This window comes from Miscanthus floridulus, chromosome 10 (genome assembly GCF_019320115.1).
Source record: "Miscanthus floridulus cultivar M001 chromosome 10, ASM1932011v1, whole genome shotgun sequence".
In the NCBI taxonomy this organism is placed as follows: Eukaryota; Viridiplantae; Streptophyta; class Magnoliopsida; order Poales; family Poaceae; genus Miscanthus; species Miscanthus floridulus.
In genome coordinates this window covers 122,989,699-123,012,296 of record NC_089589.1, presented here as the reverse complement: position 1 = coordinate 123,012,296, position 22,598 = coordinate 122,989,699, and the positions used below count along the sequence as shown (strand labels likewise).

At 44.4% G+C, this 22,598-nt stretch overlaps 1 protein-coding gene across 1 annotated transcript; it reads right to left on the bottom strand.

Annotated features, from left to right (window-relative positions):
- Positions 1-12,343: 12,343 nt before the first annotated feature.
- LOC136485567 (glutathione synthetase, chloroplastic-like) lies at positions 12,344-17,310 on the bottom strand. Its single transcript, XM_066482419.1, has 13 exons — positions 16,820-17,310; positions 16,201-16,370; positions 15,877-15,952; positions 15,628-15,758; positions 14,916-15,038; positions 14,733-14,813; positions 14,331-14,411; positions 14,183-14,252; positions 13,765-13,886; positions 13,405-13,544; positions 13,131-13,323; positions 12,878-13,004; positions 12,344-12,644 (listed from the first exon to the last, which is right to left on the bottom strand). Exons 1-13 carry the CDS (start codon positions 17,111-17,113, stop codon positions 12,642-12,644), a joined length of 1,611 nt encoding a protein of 536 aa, XP_066338516.1. The 5' UTR covers positions 17,114-17,310; the 3' UTR covers positions 12,344-12,641.
- Between the last annotated feature and the right edge of the window lie 5,288 nt (positions 17,311-22,598).

Here is a 22,598-nt window from a genome sequence, read left to right as displayed (position 1 = left end):
GTTGCATGAACCTCGTTCACATAAGTGAGGTAGCTCAATGACACAAGAAATTTACTAGAGTTGCCTTTGACGCTCCACCGGAGAAGGCACAAGACCCCTCATAAGCAACCGATCAAGGCCAGAGACAATCACCAACTCCGCTCAACGATCCTTCAATCACCGGGCCATCTAGGTGTTGGCAAACACCAAGAGTAACAAGCTCACAACCAGCCCAAATCACCCAACTAGTGCCACGCGATGATGCAACTCAATGCAATGCACTAGAGGCTCTCCAATCTCACTCAAGATGATGAAATCAAGTGAACAAGTGAGTGAAGTGTGTTGCTCAGCTTTCAAAGGGTGTGCACAAGTGTAAGAGGTGCCTAGAGAGTGGTCAAGGCCGACCACACCCTCTATTTATAGCCACACAAGCAAATTGAGCCGTTATACCCCTTGGAGCTGTCTGCGTGGGAGCACCGGACACGATGGTGGCACACCGCCCCTAGGGTGGCGGTGACCATCCCAGCCAAGTCCCCGAAACCAGCCCTCTTTTGAAAAATAGGGCGGTGCACCGCCATCACCCTAGCGGTGACCCTGGCGGTGACCTCCCTCGCTTGCGCCCGTCTCTGGAGGAAAACAACGGTGGCACCGGACACCCGATGGTGGTGACCAGGTGGTGCACCGCCGCACTCAAGGTGGTGTACACCGCACATGTCTGGTGACCACCCCAAACCGGCCGCTCTCGACCCTTCTCTGTCGAGCCCTGGTGGGCACCGCCCTAGGGGTGGTGGTGCCACCGGACAGGGGATGGCGGTGCCACCCAGGCACCTCCACTAGCTCACCGAGTTGTAAACTTTTGCGTGATTCGATCCACGTCAACTCGAGCTACTCCCCGCAAGCGATGCTAACTCTCAAAATGTTTTCTCGAAACATGTTAGAGCCAAGTTAGCATTTCTCAAAACATTTTTGATAAATATTTTTGCTTGTTCACCGATGTGCACTAGGCCTAAATGCAATGCATGAAGTCCAACACCTAGTGGCACTAGATGACCAAAATGTCTAGTTAAGAACCTCTCTTAATAGTACGACCATCTACCCTAAATGTGATCACACTCTCTATAGTGTCTTGATCACCGAAACAAAATCCCTATTTATACCTTTGCCTTGATCTCCATAGGATTTTATTTTTCTCTTTCTTCTTTTCCATGTTGAGCACTTGATCATCATCACATTTGGCCATCTCTTCATTTCATGTGACCAACACCTTCTCTTGAGTGCTACCATGCTCCACACTTGGATTGCACCAACCTAGCTCATATCACATCTCATGACAAAGGTTAGTGCATAGGTTTCATCAATTATCCAAAACCAAACTACGGCTTTCAGCGTTGCATTTACCCGGCCCTATGGACAACTAGAAGCAGACAAGATCAGCCCAAACAAAGTGTTGGACCGCTTGTTAGTCAGCTAACTTCATACTTTTGGGGCCAAATATGTATCAAACATTAAAGTTTCAATGGGCTACATTGCGTTGAACTTCCATGGGCTGAGGAGGGGGCGTCCAGCACCCTCTTTGTTGATCCACCATTGCAAATAATCACTAGGATGTGCACATGGTGACCAAAAATATTGAACCTTTGACTTCATATTCGTTCCAATCATAGAGGACAATATATATATACATCCATGAAAATAAGATGTAACTAAATGTGCATCTACATCCAAACATCTTTGTGGGACATAGTCCCCGGGTACCTCGCAGGGAAAGACGGAGACCTAGTTTGACTAGGACTCTCCGTATGTAATCCTAGTAGCATTGCTACCTCATAATCCTACTAGCAAGGACTCCGACTAGGAGACTTGCCTCCTGGACTATATAAAGAAGGGCAAGGCTCCCTAGATTGGCAAATTGTACATCTCATACACAACAATCCGATGCAAAAGGCACCACGCTTGACTAGACTAGGGTATTACGCTATTCTGGCGGTCTGAACTAGTATGAATCGTTGTCTCTTGCATTTATCGTCGAGTTCTGCATACACCGAAGCCCACCAAACTTTGTCCCGGGTAACCCCGTGATAGGTTGTTGGTCGTCCAACATCGACAATCTTTTCTCTAGCCAATGCTTGATAATTAGCTCAGGGCGAGCTAAGAGAGAGCTCAGGGCATCGGCCGGTCCTACTTTGCTACTAATTGCCACTTAGCTGCTACTAGGTTTTCACTATGACTTATAGCTATTTGGTTCTACGATGACAAGAGATGTATGTGGTGACAATTGTAATCCTAATTTCACCCACATCTTTCTATAGATATAACCAAATTAAGTTAACACAATCTAAGAATAACATGCATGCTATACTACTAGTTGTCATTTTAGTTAGAATCTTTTACCGTAATACATTCCACAATGCCTCATGTCTTGGCACCAACCTTTGTAAGCTAAGTAGTAATAATCTTGATGTATGATAGATGTGGACAACCTCTACACAACGCGTGAATGGTTAACCAAAAAATACAAACTTTCCATGGGCATATTTGTTCCAATTCTATAAAGGACAAGATACATATTGAGATACGCACTCGGGTACAACCAAGAAAAGAGAATGCAATTCAAATTTCATTCAATTCATACCTAGATATTTTTCTTTGGTTACTGTCAGATTAGCTTAGCACAAGCTAAGAATGAGCTCATGATATGCTAACTACCCATTTGCCACTTCACTTATGTTTCCATTCGACTTTTCGTAGCGGCTAATTACCGCGTGGTTTCATTAGCCACCTCGCACTACGTGTGAGCGTTTATGCTACAGTCTAGATGTTTCGGTCTTTCCAAGCTGAACAACTGTCTAGACTTATACTTCATCTGTACATAGATATTTTTCTTTGGTTTCTGCCAAATCAACTAAAGACAAGCTAAGAAGGAGCTCATGATATGCTACTTATCTGTCGTTGCCACTTTACTTCCATTTCTACTAAGCTTTTCATATGTACACCAGGAGAGAGAAGACTTTCGGTTCAGCATATTAGTCTTGGCTAGAATTGGGCCCGGGACTAATGTGATCATTAGTCCCGGGTCCAAGTTTCTTGCATGTCAGATGACCTTTAGTCACGGTTGGTAACACGAATCCGAACTAAATGGTCTATATTAGTCTTGGTTGGTGTTACCAACCCGGACTAAATAAAGGGTCTTTACCCTTTAGTCCCGGTTCATAACACCAACTCAGACTAAAAGTCGATCCTTTAGTCCCGATTGGTGTTATCAACCCGGATTAAATGTCCTTTTAGTCTTGATTGGTGTTACTAACCCGGACTGGAAGTCCTTCGACGGGTTAGTTCAAAAGAAAAGCATCACATCCAAAGTCACATGTGCTGTGTAGGTGGGGTGAAAAGGTACACGTGAAATAATGAATGAGGTGTTGGGTTTGAATCCCTCGTGAGGCACGGAGCAAGATCAGAGGCATTATTTTTTATCCTCGAAGGGCCTTTAGTCCGGGTTACGGGCAACCAGGACTAAAAAAAATCATGCCCTTCAGCCACTTCATTTCCGTTTCTACTGGTCTTTTCATTAGCAGTTAATAATCGTGTGTTTTCATTAGCCGCTTCACATGACGTGAACGTTTATGCTGGAGTCCAAATGCCGTTTTTCTTTCCGATTCGTAGAGGACAATATATATCCTGTGGTACGCGTCCCCGCATACATACAACCATATATAAAGAGAACATACTCCAAATTCCGTTCACCCCGCAGCACACGACCAATCAGCTCAGCACAAGCTAAGAAAGCGCGTTTGGTTGTACCTGGGCTAACATTCAAACTTGAATTCTACGGCAGCTAGCTAACAATCGACTGAATTTGTTATCTGGATCGCGCCAACGTAAACGCGTACATATATTGGAGTCCAAATGCTGTTTCTCTAAGCTGGTCAATGATCTTGAGTTCCTTCTTGACTTATAGGCCCTGTTCGCTTCGAGAAATTTAGATGAATCTAGAGGAAATTAATTTTCAGTCGTGAACAGTGAATTTTGGCTGGTTTTTGCACCAGCCGAACGGCACCACAATACAACAATGTGGACAACCCCAACAAGATGTGCATTTTTTTAATCAACACGCTGTGCAAATGGTTGGTTAGAACGATGATTTTGTCCAAAATTTTCCAATCTATGTAAAAGCGGGAACTGGCTAATAAAAAAGAACGTGATTCAAATTTGAAGCGAAAAGCCTTGGGTTTTTACTCCTGCTGGGCACGAGCTATGCGCGTGCTCACGCTGCGCTACTGGCTGCCAGCGGCTTTTCGCCGCGTCCCAGCCTTCAATTCCTGGAGCCTGGACGCCAGCTCAGCAGCCCAGCCGCGAGCGCGCGCCGTCTTTCCCATCCAACCCCTTCCTTCTCACGCATCTCCCGAGCCACCCAAACGCGCCGCCCGGGCCCCACCCTCTCGCTGCCCCGCACGTCAGCGACCTCAACCCGATATGCACAGGCGTGGGTGCGTGGCGTCCTCGTCCGTCAATAGCTTCTCCGTCCCGCCAGCTCGGACGAACGGAAACGGCCTGGCTCGCCGCCGCCGGTCCGGAAACTGACGGTGGGGGTACACGTCACGCCAGGGCCCCGCACGTCAGCCGGAGAGATAGGCATCGGCGGGGGAAGATTGAGTGGCCCCGCTCTCGGGAGATAATTACGTCGCTGCCACTGGCATCCCCGTGTATCTAATGCGCCTCCTCCTCGGGCAGTGGCCCTGTTCCATTGCCAACAGAACCAAGGCCGGTGGCCGGTTGACGGTGGTGGTGGAGCGGACAGAGGAGGGCCCGACGATGCTCCGGAGAGCGCCGTCGGTCGGCGCAACCGGGTACCGGTGGTGGGCCGGCGGGGAGGCCGGCGCGTGCACCGAGAGCCTCGGCTCCGAGAGCGGCGACGGCGGCTGCGACGCCGCCGAGATCGACCAGTTCTTCCCGCCTGTTTCTCCGGTTCCGGCTGGTGGCCCGGACGACGCAGACGCCGACGCCGATGCCGCACTGAGTGGGGTGGACGAGGCGCGAGCAGAGCCCTGTCTTCCGGCGCGGCGCGGGGGCTTCCCCCCGGCGATGCCGCGAGCGTCGGGGGCGCTGTTCCTGCGCGCGGAGCGCCGCGGGGGGCGGCTCATCCTGACCGAGGTGCGCGCCGACGAGCACGAGCGCCGCGTCGTGTTCCGCGCCGAGCGCGACGGCGGACGCCTCCGCCTGCGCTTCGCCAACGATGACGACGACGACGCCGCACCGGAACGCGGCGGCGAGCCCGAGGCGGGTGGTGGTGGTAGCGCCGCCGGCGCCAGCGGGGTGGTTGATGCGGTTGCTGTACAGCACGGCGGCGGCAGAGCGGGAGAGCTCTGCCAGGTGGCCGCCGGCCGGAGAGGCGGCGTGGAGGTTGGCGCGGTCATGATGGGGACAATCTGATCTGACGGCCGGAGGAGGGCCGGTGAGGATGAGACCGCCGGCACACCAGATCGTTGTCCTCTCTGTCGACGATCTTGCAACTTGCAAGCCCGTAGTCGTAGCTGCATTGCCGTTCTGTTGCTGCCTGCCATGCTCGTCATTGGGACCTGAGAGAGAGAGAGAGAGAGAGAGAGGCATGGAGACGACAGAGTTTTCGTGTGAAAAAAAAAATCCTTGCATTGTGTTTGTTTCAGTTGTGTTCGTCAGCCAGAGGCATTACTCTGCTTTCGGATTGTTCGTTTTATTTATTTTTCGTTTTCTTTGATCTCTGCATGGAGCATGGTGTTCAAAATTGTAATTGGAGAGAGATGATGATAATGTTATGGATAGGCGTAATCAGGGATTAAGCCGTGCGTGTGCCTTAACTGTTGCCTCTTGATTGACGAAATGCTGCATGCATGACTTTTATCTTTGCTAGCTAGAGATGACAGGATAGGATCCATATATTATACTCTCCCCTGGGAATAATTAATAACCTTATGAAGATTTATTTTTCAACACTACTTTAGCAGTACTTTTTAGCGAAAGAATAGTATTTTTTTCTTACAACAAATCAGCATCAGCAGCAGCCAAATTTTAGCGAAACAAACAGGGCCCACATCAACATATATACATGCAAGCTGCAGGGAACGGCTATTTTCGATTTGGTACCTATATATGCAAGCGGCAGCCATTAATTAGTATTTTGTATGAACAGAGTGCTGATCTTTTTTTTTCGATGCTGATCTATGTATCATGTATGGACACATGCTTCTTCAGTGCAAGGAATAGGTAAAGAAAACCTGAAATTATCTAAATAAGGGGAAAATAAAACAATATACGGTTCTTGTAAAATTCAGAAATGGCATCCAATAACGATACTAGTAACTATCTGCTTTGGCAAAAAAAAAAAAAAAAAAAAAAAAGAGCATCCCACCAAATGTGTGTGATCCAGCTGCAGAAAGCAATAAAAGAGAATTTTAGTGGTGGCAACGCGATTGTTGCAAATAGTCCACGAGTTCCAAAATTTTTTAGGGGCACGCAGTGCTAGATACTTTGCAGCGCGTAGGCTGTAGCTGCAGCTGGTGCATGCTGCACCGCAGCCAATCAGTCTCCATGCCGTTCTACGCGGCGGCGGCGGCAGCACAAGCCCTGCAAGTAGCACGTCCTAGCCTCAGTCAGACGCCTGGGATGATCTTTTATAGTACAACTGTACTTCGTTCCAAATTATAAATTATAATAATTTTTTGGAGAGCCAAAATATCTCAAATTTGATCGAAATTATAGTGATAATAACAAAGATTTATGACATCAAATCAAATAGGTATACTATAAAAATATAATCAATGAAGAATTTAATGAAACTTATTTGATATCATAAATATTATTATTTTATTATATAAACTAGGTACCGTGCTCATGCGTTGCTACGGGATAACTAAATCTTTTATACTAAAAATACACGGATCGTACGATAAGATAACAATACTGTTAAATTAAATACCGACGTCAAAGTGACATTTAATTCAAAAAGCAAAGTTCGTGAAATTAACACGGAGAGCTCAACGTCGCAGGCTCACAAACTCTATTGTATAGACTTTTTTGTGATACGGCTAAGATGATATTTTATATCGGCAAAAAGAATTCTATGATATCCATTTCTTTAATACGTCAATAAATCCATGAATAAGTTCCGCTGCATCTCCATATAATCATGTACACATATGTTCGAGTATATATGTAAATAGGTTCGTGCCCGTACGTTGCTACGGGACAGCTAAACTTTTGTATTAAAAACACACGGATCGCACGATAAGATAACAATACTGTAAAAGTATATGACCGACGTTAAAGTGATATTTAATCCAAAAGGCTAACAGCCTGTTCGCTTGCTCATATACGATCGTGGATTATAAGCTGGAACAGTATTTTTCTCTCATACCAAACCAGTCAGCAGTAAATAATCCACGACCATTTATGACGAAACGAACAGGCTGTAAGTTCGTGAAATTTACACGGTCACAAAGAGCGTGGCATCGCGGCTCACAAACTCTACTGTGTAGATCTTTTCGTGATGCGGCTAAGATCATTTTTTATACCGACAGAAAGAGATTTTTGATATCCATTTCTTTCGTGCGCCAACAAATCCACGAATAAGTTTCACCACATCTCCATACCATCCTATACATGGCGCTGGCAAGCGAATTAGCCACAACTTATGTAATTAGTTTTGTAATTAGCTCATATTTAGTCCTCCTAATTGATACCTAAAAATTCAATGTGACATGGACTAAAGTTTAGTCCTAGAATCCAAACACCCTGACTCTCGACTCCTGCTGACTGCTCACTTGCACCACCATGTCTATGTGTCTGCACGTATATACTCTAATACCAAAACATCTAAGATGGTCTTTATTGTCCACCCTTTAAAAATATCATAACTTTAAGGTTGTCATTTAAGGTTATCATTTGTGTATGCTGTAGGATTGGGATGCTTTGCACTGATCCACAAGGATGTCCATGAGAGTCGAAATTTTTTATGTCATTATGATATCTAAACTTATCAATCAGACAGGGACAAACTTGATTGTTAAAATATTTTCAACACTGCTTTCATATACTCCCTCTGTCCCAAAATAGAATTTATTCTCGCTTCCCGAGAAGTTAATTTTTTTTAACTTCGACCAATTATATGTAAAAGAATATTAATATTTATAATACATAATTAGTATCATTACATAGAACATTGAATATATTTTCATAATAAACTTATTTGAAGATATAAATGTTGCACGTATTTTTTACAAACCTAGTCAAAGTTGAGAAAGTTTGACCTGCACGCATTCTATAACGACTTATATTTTGGGATGGAGAAAGTATATGCTAATGAGAGTAGTCAACTGGAAGTGGTGATGAATACAACAATACTTTCATATTATATACTAATGAGAGCACGAATGAACGTAGGAGAATGAACCTATATACTATTGGTGGGAATATTTGTTTAGGAAATTGCAGAAGGTTCACCAGTCTCACCATGTATAACCTGCACATCTTTTATTTAGCACCACTGATGTTTTTTTCCATGCATGATTATTGTTTCCTTTCATGCATGATTATTGTTTCATGTATGATTATTGTTTCCTTCCATGCATGATTATTGTTTCCTTCCAAGCATGTGGCCTCAGGTGATCGATTTGTTTCCTTCAAAGCAGACGGGGATCGCAGGGATGACAGTTTCTTTTTCTATCGCGACTTTCCTTTTCTCGCTCGCCCGTTGGACAGCGTGGGAGGTGGGATCGATCGCATGGGGTGACAGACTAACGAACCAAGTTAATTGTCGCACCAAAACGGTGTCCACACTTTGTTCTTTTTAGTTGTAGGAGAAGGAGATTTGGTGAAAGTTAGTGATGCTTTGATTCTCCAATAAAGTTAAAATGACCTATAATTTAAAACGGAGGAAGTACAAGATAACTTGAATAACATTTTTTTTTGCATGGAATATTATGAAAGGTCTAAATGCCTTAATTACATTTCTTTCGATCCGTGTTCACAATTTTTTTTTAATCTTTATATATGCATGGATGGTCAGATATAACTAAAGCCACCAACGTTAAATTAGCTGGCATGGATCCGAACCTTGGATAGGAATGATACACCTCCTGCGTAATAAAAGCGGCTGAAACGAAGCAGCAACGACCCAAACAAATTGCAGAATGTGTGGCCACATGTTATCTTGCATACATATATATACCACACGCATCGTCTCTAGTCAAAACTGCGAAGGATCGAGTCCTTATCATATACGAGTACTTTGCAGCACCCGTCATTGAGCTGGATATATAAATGTATATTTATCCTTTTTCCCAAAAGAAGAAGGAGAAGAACAAAGAAAGTTTGTTTCATCATAAAATCGTGTTGAGGAAAGTATGTACGCAATTAAGACGTCTGAAACGGATGGACGCTTCACTCCGCTTGCTCCCGCACTCAGTCCCTGGCTTCCTCCTCACTTCCGCGCTCGCGCCCCGCACCTCCCCCGACGCGCGAACATGGCTGCCTCCATGGCCGGCGGCGGCGTGCTGCCCACCCTGGCGTCCTCACCCACCTGGAGCTCCCAATGTCCGCGGATCCGGTGGCCCTGTTCTCCACCCCGGTGAGATCCATAGAGATGAGTGCGACGGTGTTGCAGAGGAGTGGACAGCTCTGCCCCACCCCGGCGCGGCGCCCTCCCCTCCCCCGGCGGCGCCCTCTCACACCCTGCCGATCGAGCTCCCCCCTCCCCCAACCCCGACAGCCGGAATCGACCGGCCAACCTTCCCCTTCCATATGTTGCATATGTATGTTTCAAGTGTTTTAGGCATTTCAGATGTATGTTGCATTTGTTTCATATGGATGTTGCAAAAGTAGATTAAGAGATGTTGCATATGTTGCAATTGTTTCAGAGGCACGTTGCAAGCGTATGTTTTGAGTGTTTTAGATGTTTTAGAGGTATGTTTCATCTGTGTTTTCCGGACACATGTTACAAGTGTGTTTATCTGGATGTTGCATATATTTTACACATACGTTGCACGTGTTTTATTTGGATGTGTTGCGTATGGTTGCAATGGTTTCAAGTGTTTTTCAGGTGTTTTTTCAAGTGTTTCAACTGCCTTCAGACGTATGTTGCAACTGTTATATTTTGATGTTTCAAAAGTAGATCAGGTGTTGCATCTCTCCTCCCCACCTTCTGCTGCATCGTCTCCCCCAGCATCGGTAGGGCATCCATACAACGCTGCTGCTGGGTCCTTCTGAATCGGAGGCGCTTTGTGCCCTTCCCCTCTTGTTGCTCGAGCGGCGTGAGCCCCCGCGTGGAGCACGAAAACATATTGTAGTGCGTGGGCGTCTGAGCGCTAGCACTTTCGAAGTATATATTTATGGGCTTGTTTGGTTGTTGCCCTGAGAAACTTGCCTGACGGGAAATCAAGATTCGACGTCTAAGATTATTGTTGGCTGGTCCAAACAACTTTCTCAGGGTCCAAACCAAACAGGCCCCTAACCCCGGAACTGGAACTCCTGGTTGGAATTGTTATTGTCTACCTCTTCCATCCCAAAATATTTGATGTTGGGATTTGGACACAAAAATTAAGGAGAGGTGAAAAGGTGTGGTGCACACATGCGAGGAGAGAGGTAGGGGAAAAATAGAGAAAGAGATATATTGAAAAAAAAAAGAGGAGTATTTGGGAAAGGGAAAGGTGCATTGAAAACTAAATGAGAATTTCAAATATTTTGAGATAAAGTTTGAGTCATTTATTTTGGATTGGAAGGAGTACACGCGTACGCTAGCTAGGGGTTTTGGTGTAGGAACAATAATCAGACTAACGAACGCAGTAGTGATAAGCGTCGTTGGCTGTGAAGAAAGCCAAACTACCCACCCACCGGCCACCGCGCGACGTCGGCTCAGGCAGTTGCACCGATGGTCCGTCGTCGCCTCCCGTCGACGTGGCTCCCTGCAGTACTCCACGAACTCAGCGAGACAGCGACGGTCCCGGCCGGACTGGGCTGATATTATATTAGTCAGAGGCTCACATCAACTACCTTTTCGATACGTGAGCGTATGTAGATTGGCTTGTGATGTGATCTCTTTGACATGCATGCCATGGAGAAGTACGTACCAGAATAGAAATGATGGGATATCATCATCATCTCATTTTGGGGCTATGGATGCCAGGCAAGCTCCCAGTTACGTATACTCCATCCATCCTAAAATACAAGGTATCTGGTCGTTCAAAATTTATTCTAAATTATTATAATTGGTTTCTAGATGAACTAATCCTTTAACTCAGTTTAAAAACTAAAGACAATATTCACATACATACATACATACTCCCTTCATTCCATTTTATTTGGCGCAAATTAAAATGACACGGTTTTCCTAAAATACATTTTGACCATTCATTTGTTTTATATTATATTATTTATGCTTATAAACTTATAATCATTGGGTAGTATAATTCCTTATAAATATAATCCTATAAAGTTTGTATTATAATAGTTAAAAATTATTAGCCTAATTATTGGTCAAAGTTTTTAAAGTTTGAATCTTGATATGCGTGTGAGCCAAATAAAATGGAACGGAGTAGTACTTAATTTATATTACTAATCCAAATATTGGTAACCAGAAAAGGGTGCTCATTTAGTTTATCACATAATGTATTCTAGAAATTTTAGACTACCTTGTATTTCAGGAAAAAATGGAGTAGCTATGAATGGCAGTTTTTGGTTTTTTATGCGACTGCGATAGCGATGGCAGGCTTGGGCCTTGGGCAGCTTCAGAACCGTTGGTTTCGGGCGGCGCGATGGCGACCTTCCCTTTCTGCTAGCTGCATGCATCGACTGGAGTGTTTGTCTATGCCCTCAACGGATTCGATAGCGATGGCAGACCGAGAGGAGCTTGACTGCACTTTCGTACTAATAACACACGTTGTTACGCTCTATCTAAGCTGTGTTTTTAATAATTTCGTTTGTAAGCAGACCGAGAGGACGGGAGCCATCAGCCATGACCAAACTCGGCTCACTGGGCCGCAGGCACAGAACATTCCCTTCCTTTCCCCTTTCTAACATCAGGGACAGAAACATTTTCATGCACAGTTATCCGATTCTTCCCACCAAAAACAAAGCTGTTCAGTTCTTACACAGAGCGCGTGTTTAGTTGGATGGAAGTTGAAAATTTGGCTACGGTAGCACTTTCGTTTTTATTTGACAAATAGTGTTCAACCATAGACTAATTAGGCTCAAAACGTTCGTCTCGCAATTTCCAACCAAACTGTGCAATTAGTTTTTTTTCGTCTACATTTAATGTTCCATGCATGTATCGCAAGATTCGATGTGATGGCTACTGTAACACTTTTTTGGAATTTGGGGTGGGAACTAAACACGCGCAGAGTACAACTTCACAATTTCACATTTACATCCAGAAAACCAATCATCTTTATCCACAGTTCAAAAGAACAGCCAGGCACTGATGCACTGTTGCTAGCACAATACATGAAACTATATCACAACATAACAGTGCCATCTGCTCCGTTGTCATTGTCTGTTATTCTGTAAGCTATCCACACTTTCCCCTACAGTTGCAGCCAAGATCAAATGATGTCCAATCTGACATTGCGATCGTTTGACTGTGGGTAATGTCACCAATTCAGGTCAGGTGTCACTCATAACTCTGTCATCTCGCTGTCTCACTGGAAAAGAATAACAACAAGAAAAGCAGGTTCAATTGAAGGTTACAGGTGAACTAGTTGCAATTGTCAGACTCATGATATGAATAGCACCAGAACAAGGCTGTAAATAACATGGGCTAGAATCTTTATATTAGGTTGTGTCAGATTAGGCTATGTGATTTATTGGGTTACCATCACAATAATATCAAATGATCAAGGTTCAGCAATAAGTTTTTTAATTGAGTGGTAATCACCTCATCAGTGAGGAGAACACTGTCCAAAACAGCAAATCCTGCAGCAACGCCGCCCTCATTTGAAGAAGAAACTTTGGTGCGCATCAAGTAGCCAGACTGATTATTCAATATCACCTTGTCTTTGTTCCTGATATAGATCATCAAAACATGAGTGGCAGAATCATTTCAGTATTTCACTAGGGGGAGAAAAGGGTAACATGGCACATTTGTAGTCATAGGGGACAAATATTTGAAACTTCACTGATTTAATTACCGCAAGTAGGCTCCATATATTCCTAGCTCTGAGATTGTAAGGTCCTCAAACCAATCGCCACCCCTAACTAGAGGAGTAAGAGAGGCTTTTGGAAAAATCCTCTGCATCAGTATGTACGCTGCAAGTGACTCCCCCTGTTCCTTCTGGAGTTTGATCAGTGTGTCTCGCAAATCTTGACCATATATGTTGTTCCCTAAAGGAAATAATAAGGAATTCAGAATCCTGAGTACATCTACCAACAAACAGGATCTCTCAAAGTGCAAAGAAAAAATACCTCCGCCTTCTCGCTGAGGCTTTAAGACAAACAGGTCAGGTTTCTCTATTGCAGATTTCACAATTTCTTCATTATCCAAGCTCCATAACCCTGCAAAACTCTTGCGTAGTTTGGCAATGTCCTCCTTATTGTCAAGAAATCTGTAGATAGATCAGGGACAGGTTTAGGTTCTGCTGATGCTCTAATTCAGATCACGAACAATGAAATTCAGAGTCTGACAACACAGTTGAAGTATAGGCTACAACACTAAAAGGTAAAATGGTGATGTTGTAATTTGTTTTGTTGAAAATCTAGTGCAACTGTGAAACAGTGGAATATCAACCAGCTAATTACCCATTAGTACTGAGAAAACTCAATCACCTTTCAAGAACATTAGGTTTTGCTAGTTCTTGCTGGATCTTTTTTGTTCCTACTAAATGGTAGGATATCGAAGGGCACTTTACTGCAGAAGATTGTTCCATCAGAAGCCTCGCTCTCCACTCCTGGAATATGACAGTATCATGTCAAGGTGGAAACGTGGTGTATTATCATAACAAAACAAATTACTACACATCCTCAACCAAGCAATAAAACCATTTGGGTAAGAATAGCTTTCCAACACAGACTGAAATCCATACGCAAAAGAAGTTCACTGCTTCATCAAGGAAAGTGAAACTAAGCAGCATTGCAACAGACATATATGATGTTTTCAAAACAATTACAGGAATTTATTTTCACTCAAAATTCAGAATATAATTCTATAGAAAGGTTTTGAATTAATAAATATTAGATTGCATACCGCTTCCGAAGGGTAATCAGTCGGTGCATACCCGGCTCTGAAATACACAACAGCCACTGTCCGACCATCTCTGCAATTCATAAATTTACATACTAAATACTAATAGTAACAATAAGCCTTTCTCAATGTCTGTATACAAGATACTTACATTACAAGTGTTCCATCTGTAAGCACCTGCCCTTCAGCCTCTACTTGTGCCAACGTTTTCCTTATAGTTGCCACGCCATATGTGATGGCTAGTTAAGGAAAGCTCCATTTTTCATGCTGTCAGATTCTCTTAATACCAGACAAAAAATAAAAGCAAATGGTTACCGAAACCTTTAATGGTTCTCTGAAGTTATATCAGGCAGGCAATATGTTGAAAGAATAATACAGTAGTGTACAAACAAGAAATCAACATCTTATTAGTTTGTTGTGGACACGAGCCACCAAACCACAGACAAGGAAACACTGTGTCACGGATACAATTTAGTAAGTTTTTTTCAACCCAGAGATTGAAAATCTGAGAATACGAGTGAAACTGAAAAGAAAACAAACATAAAGAGGATATGATGCCTTCAGATGATTGACAAGCCAGTATTGGTCGTACATATTTCTTTCTTCAGGTTGAACAACCATCAAAACAACAGCACTGAGTGACAAAGAGAACAAAACATGTCAATTGACACTTACATTTTCTAGAAACTCTGAATAGTACATCTCATGCAGTCATGCTGCATAGAAAAGCATCGACCTGTCATTGTTGTACTCAGCCCATGCTTTGCCCAGTGCTTCAGCAAATTGAGTGGCTGCCCAATTCTGTGGAATCCTTTTAGGATCTAGGCCTAATACTTTTCCATACTGGTTGAGTAAGGTCCTGCAGTATCAAAGTAGTATACCTATCAGTTTAACTATACATAATACCAAAACAAGGAAATCTAGTCATTACAACAAAATAGTAAATTATGAATGTGTCCTTGACTAATTTTGTTTTCACTCTCATGGGACAAGCGACATTAACTCATTAATTATCACATCTGACTATTTTTGAAGTAGCACACCATTACAGGTAAGAGACTTTGAAACTCTAATACCAAAAAATCATGGTTCATGGTTGTAATGATAAGCTGAAGCTTCCAAAAAAAATCCAGTCTGGAATTCAAATGTAGGTAACGTTTATGTAAACACAATAGCTCTGTTAACCACTTTGGCTGACTAAGTAAAGGCATCCATCTCGGATTTTCTTATAAGCTCAAGGGAGAACTGAAATGGTCAGCAAGTTTTCCATCTACAACCGTACCACTATTTAAAAAAATCTACAATTGTATCTTTAAGATATCTAAACAATCATCATAGTGAGTACACCTGTTATGGTCAAAAGACATTGCTAGGAAATAAAAACTTACAGAAGAAAACAAAATAGGATAATTCTGCCATGAGAGAGGAAGAATGGATAATAAATTGACCTGTGAAGTTCACTGACAAGGGAGCCAAGGCCAGGAAAGGATGATGAAATAGTGTTGAGCTCAATTTGAAGCAGTGAATTGGTTTCAGAATCCAGCATATAGTCCGATCGGTGCAATCCTAAGCGTATATCCTAAAAGTGTATCAAGCACATATCAGTGGCTGGCTAAAAAACAAGAGAGAGTTTGAAAGATGCATTTCCAGAAGGCCAAAACTGAGACACAGAAGCTAAGAAGAAATGCTTTACTTACCTCTTTCTTATTTATTGCCATCATCTTCTCATGAATTTCTAGCAGCCTTGCGGTAAATTCATCAACCTGCTTTGTTCTGAAATTAGAAAATTATAAGTCACTGTTAACCTGAAACCATTATATAGCTGGGAAAATGAAAAATAGTCCGGCCTTCAGTGACCTGACTAACAGAGAGTCATATTGTCCTCCAAATTCAAGGCAACAACCTTGTTATGGATAGGAATCAGTTGACAATCTTGTCTACTCAATGTATACTCTGAACAAAAGATATACTTACACCACATTGGTACCAAAAGAATCCAGTGTATAGAATTCAAAACTTGCCTAGACAAAGCAGCTTGCAAGAACTCCCCATCCAAGCTGACGCGATCCACGAGCTCATTGAAGATAGGAGCCAGCTCGCACGCTTGCTTCCAGAACGATGCCGGAAAACGCGCCGGAAGCAGTGAGAATGGAGCGTGAACCAGGCCAACCCCAGGGACCGTTCCTGATCTCTGCAAGTCGCAATAAAAATGCTGATCAGCTAATTCAGCGGGAATTCTAGCTTACAGGAAATGGGGACATGCTGTTTACTTGCTTTCATTGGTCATATCAAAATCCGCCAGAGAGTAGCAATTAGCAGAGTGGCGACGGTTAAGACATGTTGAAAAAATTGTTTATTTTTAACAGTGAGCTGCATTACTGCAACTTCGCAGGCTGGGTACTCTATTGTTCCATCCATCTACAAGTCGAGCCGCGAATGAACTAGAAGAGATTGTCCAAAGATGCAAACTTTTCCCCATGGCAAGATTGCAGCACATTTCACAACACATGGCAAGATTGCAGCTGCAGCACATTTCACAACACATGGCAAGATTGCAGCTGCAGCACATTTCACAACACACTGACTAACACTAGCAGCCATTCGATCCAGGACCGTGAGGCGGTGACTGGTGAGGCGCACCTGGTTGGCGCGATCTCCGACGACAAGCCCGTTGACGGCGCACCACACGGCGGCCTCCTCCACCATCTCCGCCAGCAGGGCCTGCTGCGCCGGCGTCCGGGCCCCCTCCGCCGCCGCCGCAGGCGCGACTCCCAGGGGCGCCTCGGCGCTCATCGCGGCGCGCGCGACCCGGCGGCGCCCGCGGAGGGCGGGCGGCGCAAACGAGGCCGCGGCTGGGGCGGGGAGGCGGCCGCCGGCTCGGAGGAGGCGGAGGCGGACCTGATGGTGGTGCGAGACGCAGGGGGAGGAAGACATTGCGTGGGGGGAGGGAATCGATTCGAAGGCGGGCGGCCGGGTGCTCCCGCGATTTATTATTATGCCGTCGTGCTCCGGGCCTCCGGCTTCGAGCCTCTCGGCGGCGGCGAAGGTTGGAGATGGGAATGGATTCCTCCTGTTCCTAGTCCGATGTGGCGGGTCAGAGTTGCGAATCTCCGGCGGTCGGGTTCAGAGGCGTCCAGGTGCTTCCTCCCGAGTCGCTTGTTTCGTCGTCACGGCGTCAGGGAGGACGTTGCTGCTGATGACGTCCCTGCTCTTTCGTATATTCTCCATGTGTTTTTCTTTCACTGAGGCCTCGTTTAGATGGTAAATTTTTACAATCTGGATACTGTAGCATATTTCGTTTGTATTTGATAAATTTTGTCCGATCATGGACTAACTAGGCTTAAAAGATTTTTCTTGTGATTTACAACCAAACTGTGTAATTAGTTATTTTTTTTACCTACATTTAATGCTCCATGCATGCGTCCAAAAATTGATGTGATGAAGAGAGAGTAAAAAAACTTGGAATTTGGAGGTGATCTAAATAAGGCCTAAGAGAGTGTGAGATACTGAAATTGACGTTTTATATTATCACAAATTTCATACGCCCACAAGCTTCACCGTATGTTTATCCATGGGAATTGTGCAATTTTTATTTCTAAACTACGTGATGAATTATTTGGTTCCGGTAAAGAAACTTATCTAAATACTTGATCACTTATTTTGTTTTATTTATGTCATTTTAGTTTTTCCTTAAAATATTTGTTTTCTAATCTGAACAAAATTATGCGGTAGATCTAATAAAACAAATTTAAAGTTTACAGATGTTTTAAAGTTAAAAAATTAACTTAAAACAAAAATAAATTACTCGCATTTTAGAATCTGCATTGTGGATGTGGAACGGCAGGCAATACGTCTACAAGTTAAGTACCTTCTCCGTTCTAAATTGTAATTCGCTCCTGCCTTCTTTAGGTGCATGATTTAGATATAGGTCTAGATACAAATAGTATCTACGTAATCTAGAAGAGTTAAATCAAATTAAAATTTGGAATGAGGGGGGTGGGGGGTGTTTCCGAAATGTCAACGGGGAATTTCCCGTCGGGGGTAACTGCCCCATCCCCATCCTCGCGGGGGCAAATTTTCTCCGTCCCCATCCCCGCAAATTTCCCCGTAAATTTCCCCTGCGGGGGCACTTCTTCCCCATCCCCATCCCCGCTCGGGGATTTAATCTCCGTGGGGATTCCCATCCCCGCATCACCAGTATACATGACAACAAAATAGGCACTTAGCAAAGCAAGACAATAGATTTCAAATTCAACATCAGTGCATCACAAACTAGGAATCCAGCATAGTTTGCTTGGCACAACAACACAAAAGTAGCACCATAAGTTTACAAGTTCATGGGCTCATCACAAATAGGCATTACAACACAAAATGACAAGTTCATAATAATCTTGGAAGCAAACACTAAGGAGTGATACAACAGCCCAGCAGCAACCAACTCTTGTCTTCAAAGTTCACAGTTGTAACACCCAAAATTTTCCTCTTTTGGAAAATAGGTTTAAAATGATTTAATTCTGTATTTTGTGCTCATGAAATGTAGAAATAAATAAATTCTCATGAATTTAAAATTTATCATAAAATAGTAACATGTATGTGCATTCATGTCGCTGCATATTATTTTGTGAATGTTTGGTATTGATCAAAAAAAATTCAAAGAGAATTGAAATTTGAATTGGAATTGGTTTTGAAAATATGTTTTAGGAAATAGAAAAGGAGTTTTATTATTTCTCTTCCCCCTTCTCTGTTTTCGGCCCGCAGGCCTTTTGTCCCCACCACGCCAGCCCAGCTCGGCCTCCCCCTGGCGCTCCGCGCCGGCCCAGCACCAGCGGGCAACCGCCGCGCCTCCCCCTTCCCTCTTCAGCGGCTGACATCCTGGCCCCGCCTATCAGCTCCTCCCCCTTCCTCCCGCGCGACTCGGAACCGCCCGCGCCTGGCGCCGCCGCAACCGCCGCCCACGTCCTCGATCGTGGGAGCGTCGCCCGCGCCCCTGCCTCTACAAAACGGAGCCCACGCCCGAGCCGCCTCCCCTGCTGCCTCTCCCCGCTCCCTCTCGCGTCGCCCGTGCCCGAGGAAACTGCCGCGCCATGGACACCGTGATCCGCCATTCACCGAGCTTGGAACCGCCGCGTGGCCCGCCTTCCCCGAGCCATCTCCGACCACTTTCTTCCCCACGGTGAGACCCCCATGCTCCCCTCCTTCGTACCATGCCATTAATTTCATGTTTCACGGCTTCTAGAGCCCTATCCGCGAGCGCCGTCAACCTCCGGCCGCCGGCCATGGCCACCACCGCCACGGCCGCACCCTCTGGCCACTCTATCGGCCTAGGAGAGTTCGTTGCACCCCCCTCTCTTCCCTGGTGCCTTCGGTTGGGCACCCCGTGGCCGTAGGCCGAGTTTTTCGCACGTCGACGAGCTCTCGCCGCCATTCATGGCTGAGCCGCCGCGGCTGCCACTGTTCCGGCCAGCCACCCCTTCTTCTCTCTCCCCAGATCTATTTTTAGCCATTCATTTCAAATCCGACGGCCACCGTTGGCCGATACCCCTTCGCGGGTAGTTTTGCTAAAGAACCCCCCTGATTTTGCGTAATAGAACCCGCCGTCCTTAGCGTATTTCCCCAAGTACGCATTCTCGTTTTGAAAGCGTAAAGTTCACTGCTTTAGTCTAAAATACGTTTTCAGTATTTACAGAAATGCCATTTGTACTGTTTTGCTTATAAAATCGTCGTTTTAGCTCCGAATTAACCCGTTCCAATTGCGTTAGCTTCATAATTTTATAATCTACGCGTTAGTACCACTGTTAATCAAGTTTGTAACTTTTAAATTTCATGGTTAGATTTAATTAAATATATTACTGTAGGAAATCCCGTTTAAATCATAACTTTCGCATTTTAGCTCCGTTTTTCGTGAACTTCGCGTTGACGTGATCGTAGCGAGACGTAGATTATTTTCACAAACATTTTATTCTGTTTTCTATACTATTGGTGTACTGTTCTAATTATAGGAATATTTGCTTTGCATGAATGCCTTTGGCATGTTGTATGTGCCGTGTTGGTCGCGTTCAGACGGTGAGGAGAACGTTGGAGACCAAGAATTCTTCGATGACCAGCAGGACCAACAAGAGTTTGTGAACCAAGGCAAGTATAGCATGGGCCTATCTTGATGTCCTATTCACTTTAATCATTTACTCATGTGCATGTGTCTAATTTTGGTAACTATAAGGACATTCTAGTCATTGATGACTTGTTCCCTTGACTCCTATGGGTTAATTGCATATGGGTAGATTGCTAGTGCTCTAACTGAACATGATCTACATGATGATGAATGGTTCTATGGAACTAAAAGTATAACATAATTTATAACAACTGATCCATAGGGCGAAGGTGCAAATGACTTTGGATCATGTTGCTCCCGGCCCTCCATAAGGACTTATCTGTTGGCAAAAGCTGGGACTAATAGTGCAACCGGAAGAGTCATATGGCTCTGACTTTAGCTCAGTAATAGGACCTTTTCTAGCTTGTTAGAGGTTACCTTTATGGCGCAAAAGAGGCTTGCCATGTTGGGTATAGGGCTGCCTCTGTTCCTATGTGTATAGCCACGATGGATATGTGCCATAGGAAAGGAGGGTTCCTACATCTGCCTGCCGAGGAAACCTAGCGGCCCTAACTTGTTAGAGAAACCTATGAAATGGCTTCATAGTGTACCCTGCCCGTCCACCTTGACAGTGACATGGGAGTAATTAACCTGGACATATGGGAATCACGACTCGCGGTGAATGTGCACCACCTCTGCAGAGGGTAACAAACTGTTATAACAGCCGTGCTCATGGTCACGAGCGGCCCGAAAAACTCACAGAATAACTGGTTACTTGTTGATGATCATTTAAGATGTTCTATGATGATATATGATACACTTGACCCTGATATTGGTTCATATGGGATTAAATAGGAGCTTAAGCATAATTTGATAATACCTGATAATAAAAGCTTGTCTTACTAAAAATGCTAACTACAGTAAACCAGTGTCAACCTTTTTGAGCTTCATAACCCCATGTTAACTTGTTAAGGATGGGATGTACTTACGCTTATTTATTTTTTTTATTTGGATAAAAATCCCGGATGGGTAACAGATGACAACGGGTATGAGGAATTCCCTAAACATTTTTAGGCTTGTGGTCAACCAGTTGACCTTTCCTGTGATGGTGTTCCACGTGAGAGAGTTACCTTTTATTTTTCGCTGTGATGTATAAGACTAAGTTATATTATGATTTTTTATGTAAGAGACACTATGATGATACTTTATGTAATTTGTTAGCTTATGTGTGTGATTGATCCCTGGGCACACATGAGTTAGTGCATTCAATTTTATCCTTAAAATTGGGTGTGACAAATAGGTATCAGAGCCGTGTTGACTGTAGGACGCAAGCCTAGTTAGAAACGGTCGTTTTAGCATCTTTGCTCCTCTGGTTTCTTGCTTACTGTCTTATTCTTGTTATTTTATTAAAACATTTATGCTTTTCATACCTTAATCTATTATATAAAATTGTTGATTCTAATTCTATTTCACTTTAAATCTATAGATGTCTCATAATCCGAAGACTGCCCGCCTCAGCACTGCTGACTACCGTGCCCTGTTCACCCCACGTGCTCCACAGGCGGAGAAGGAGATTGTGATCATCTTCGATGATGAGGAGATGGCTACCCCAACACCTGCACCTGCTCCTACTCTAGCTGTCGCACCGGTCTATCCTGTCGTAGCTACACCTGAGGAGTCATCGGCTACTTCACCTACACCTGCACTATCCCCAGCTGTCCCTATGGTGGATGAGGAGATAGGCTAGAAGTACAAGTACTACTTTAAGCCAGCCCTAGAGACGGCCTACTACCACACCCTCCTCACTCACGTGCTGGACGACTACTACCCCGACCTGCACGCCTCCATCAGCTACCACTGTGCAGAGTACCAGCATCTATTGGAGGCCACCTTCTGGAAGGTAGAGCTGGTGGTCACCGCCTGGAACGACATCAAGAATGGACATGAGGTGGAGACTGTCCACCGTGCCACTGCTAGAAGGGCCCATGCCTTGGATGGCATGGAAGATGCAGCGCAGGACGCTTACATCTACTACCATGGTCATCGCTTTGAGGTCATGAGGGAGGATCATTTTAGGTTCCTTCCTCGCAATGATCATGAGGATGTTTGGCAGGTCTTGGCTCCACCAGAGAGTGACCCAACTCTGGAAGCAACGGTGCAGCATGTCCATGCTATGCAGGGGGTGGATGAGGAAGTCAAAGGAGAACTGCGTGCATCCTAGAGGGCTGAGAGACACCTCCAGAAGCAAGTGGATGAACTTCGAGCTCAACTTGGGCAGCCATCAATCTACAAGAAGAAGCGTCGGTCCTTCACCATGATTGACACCGCTCC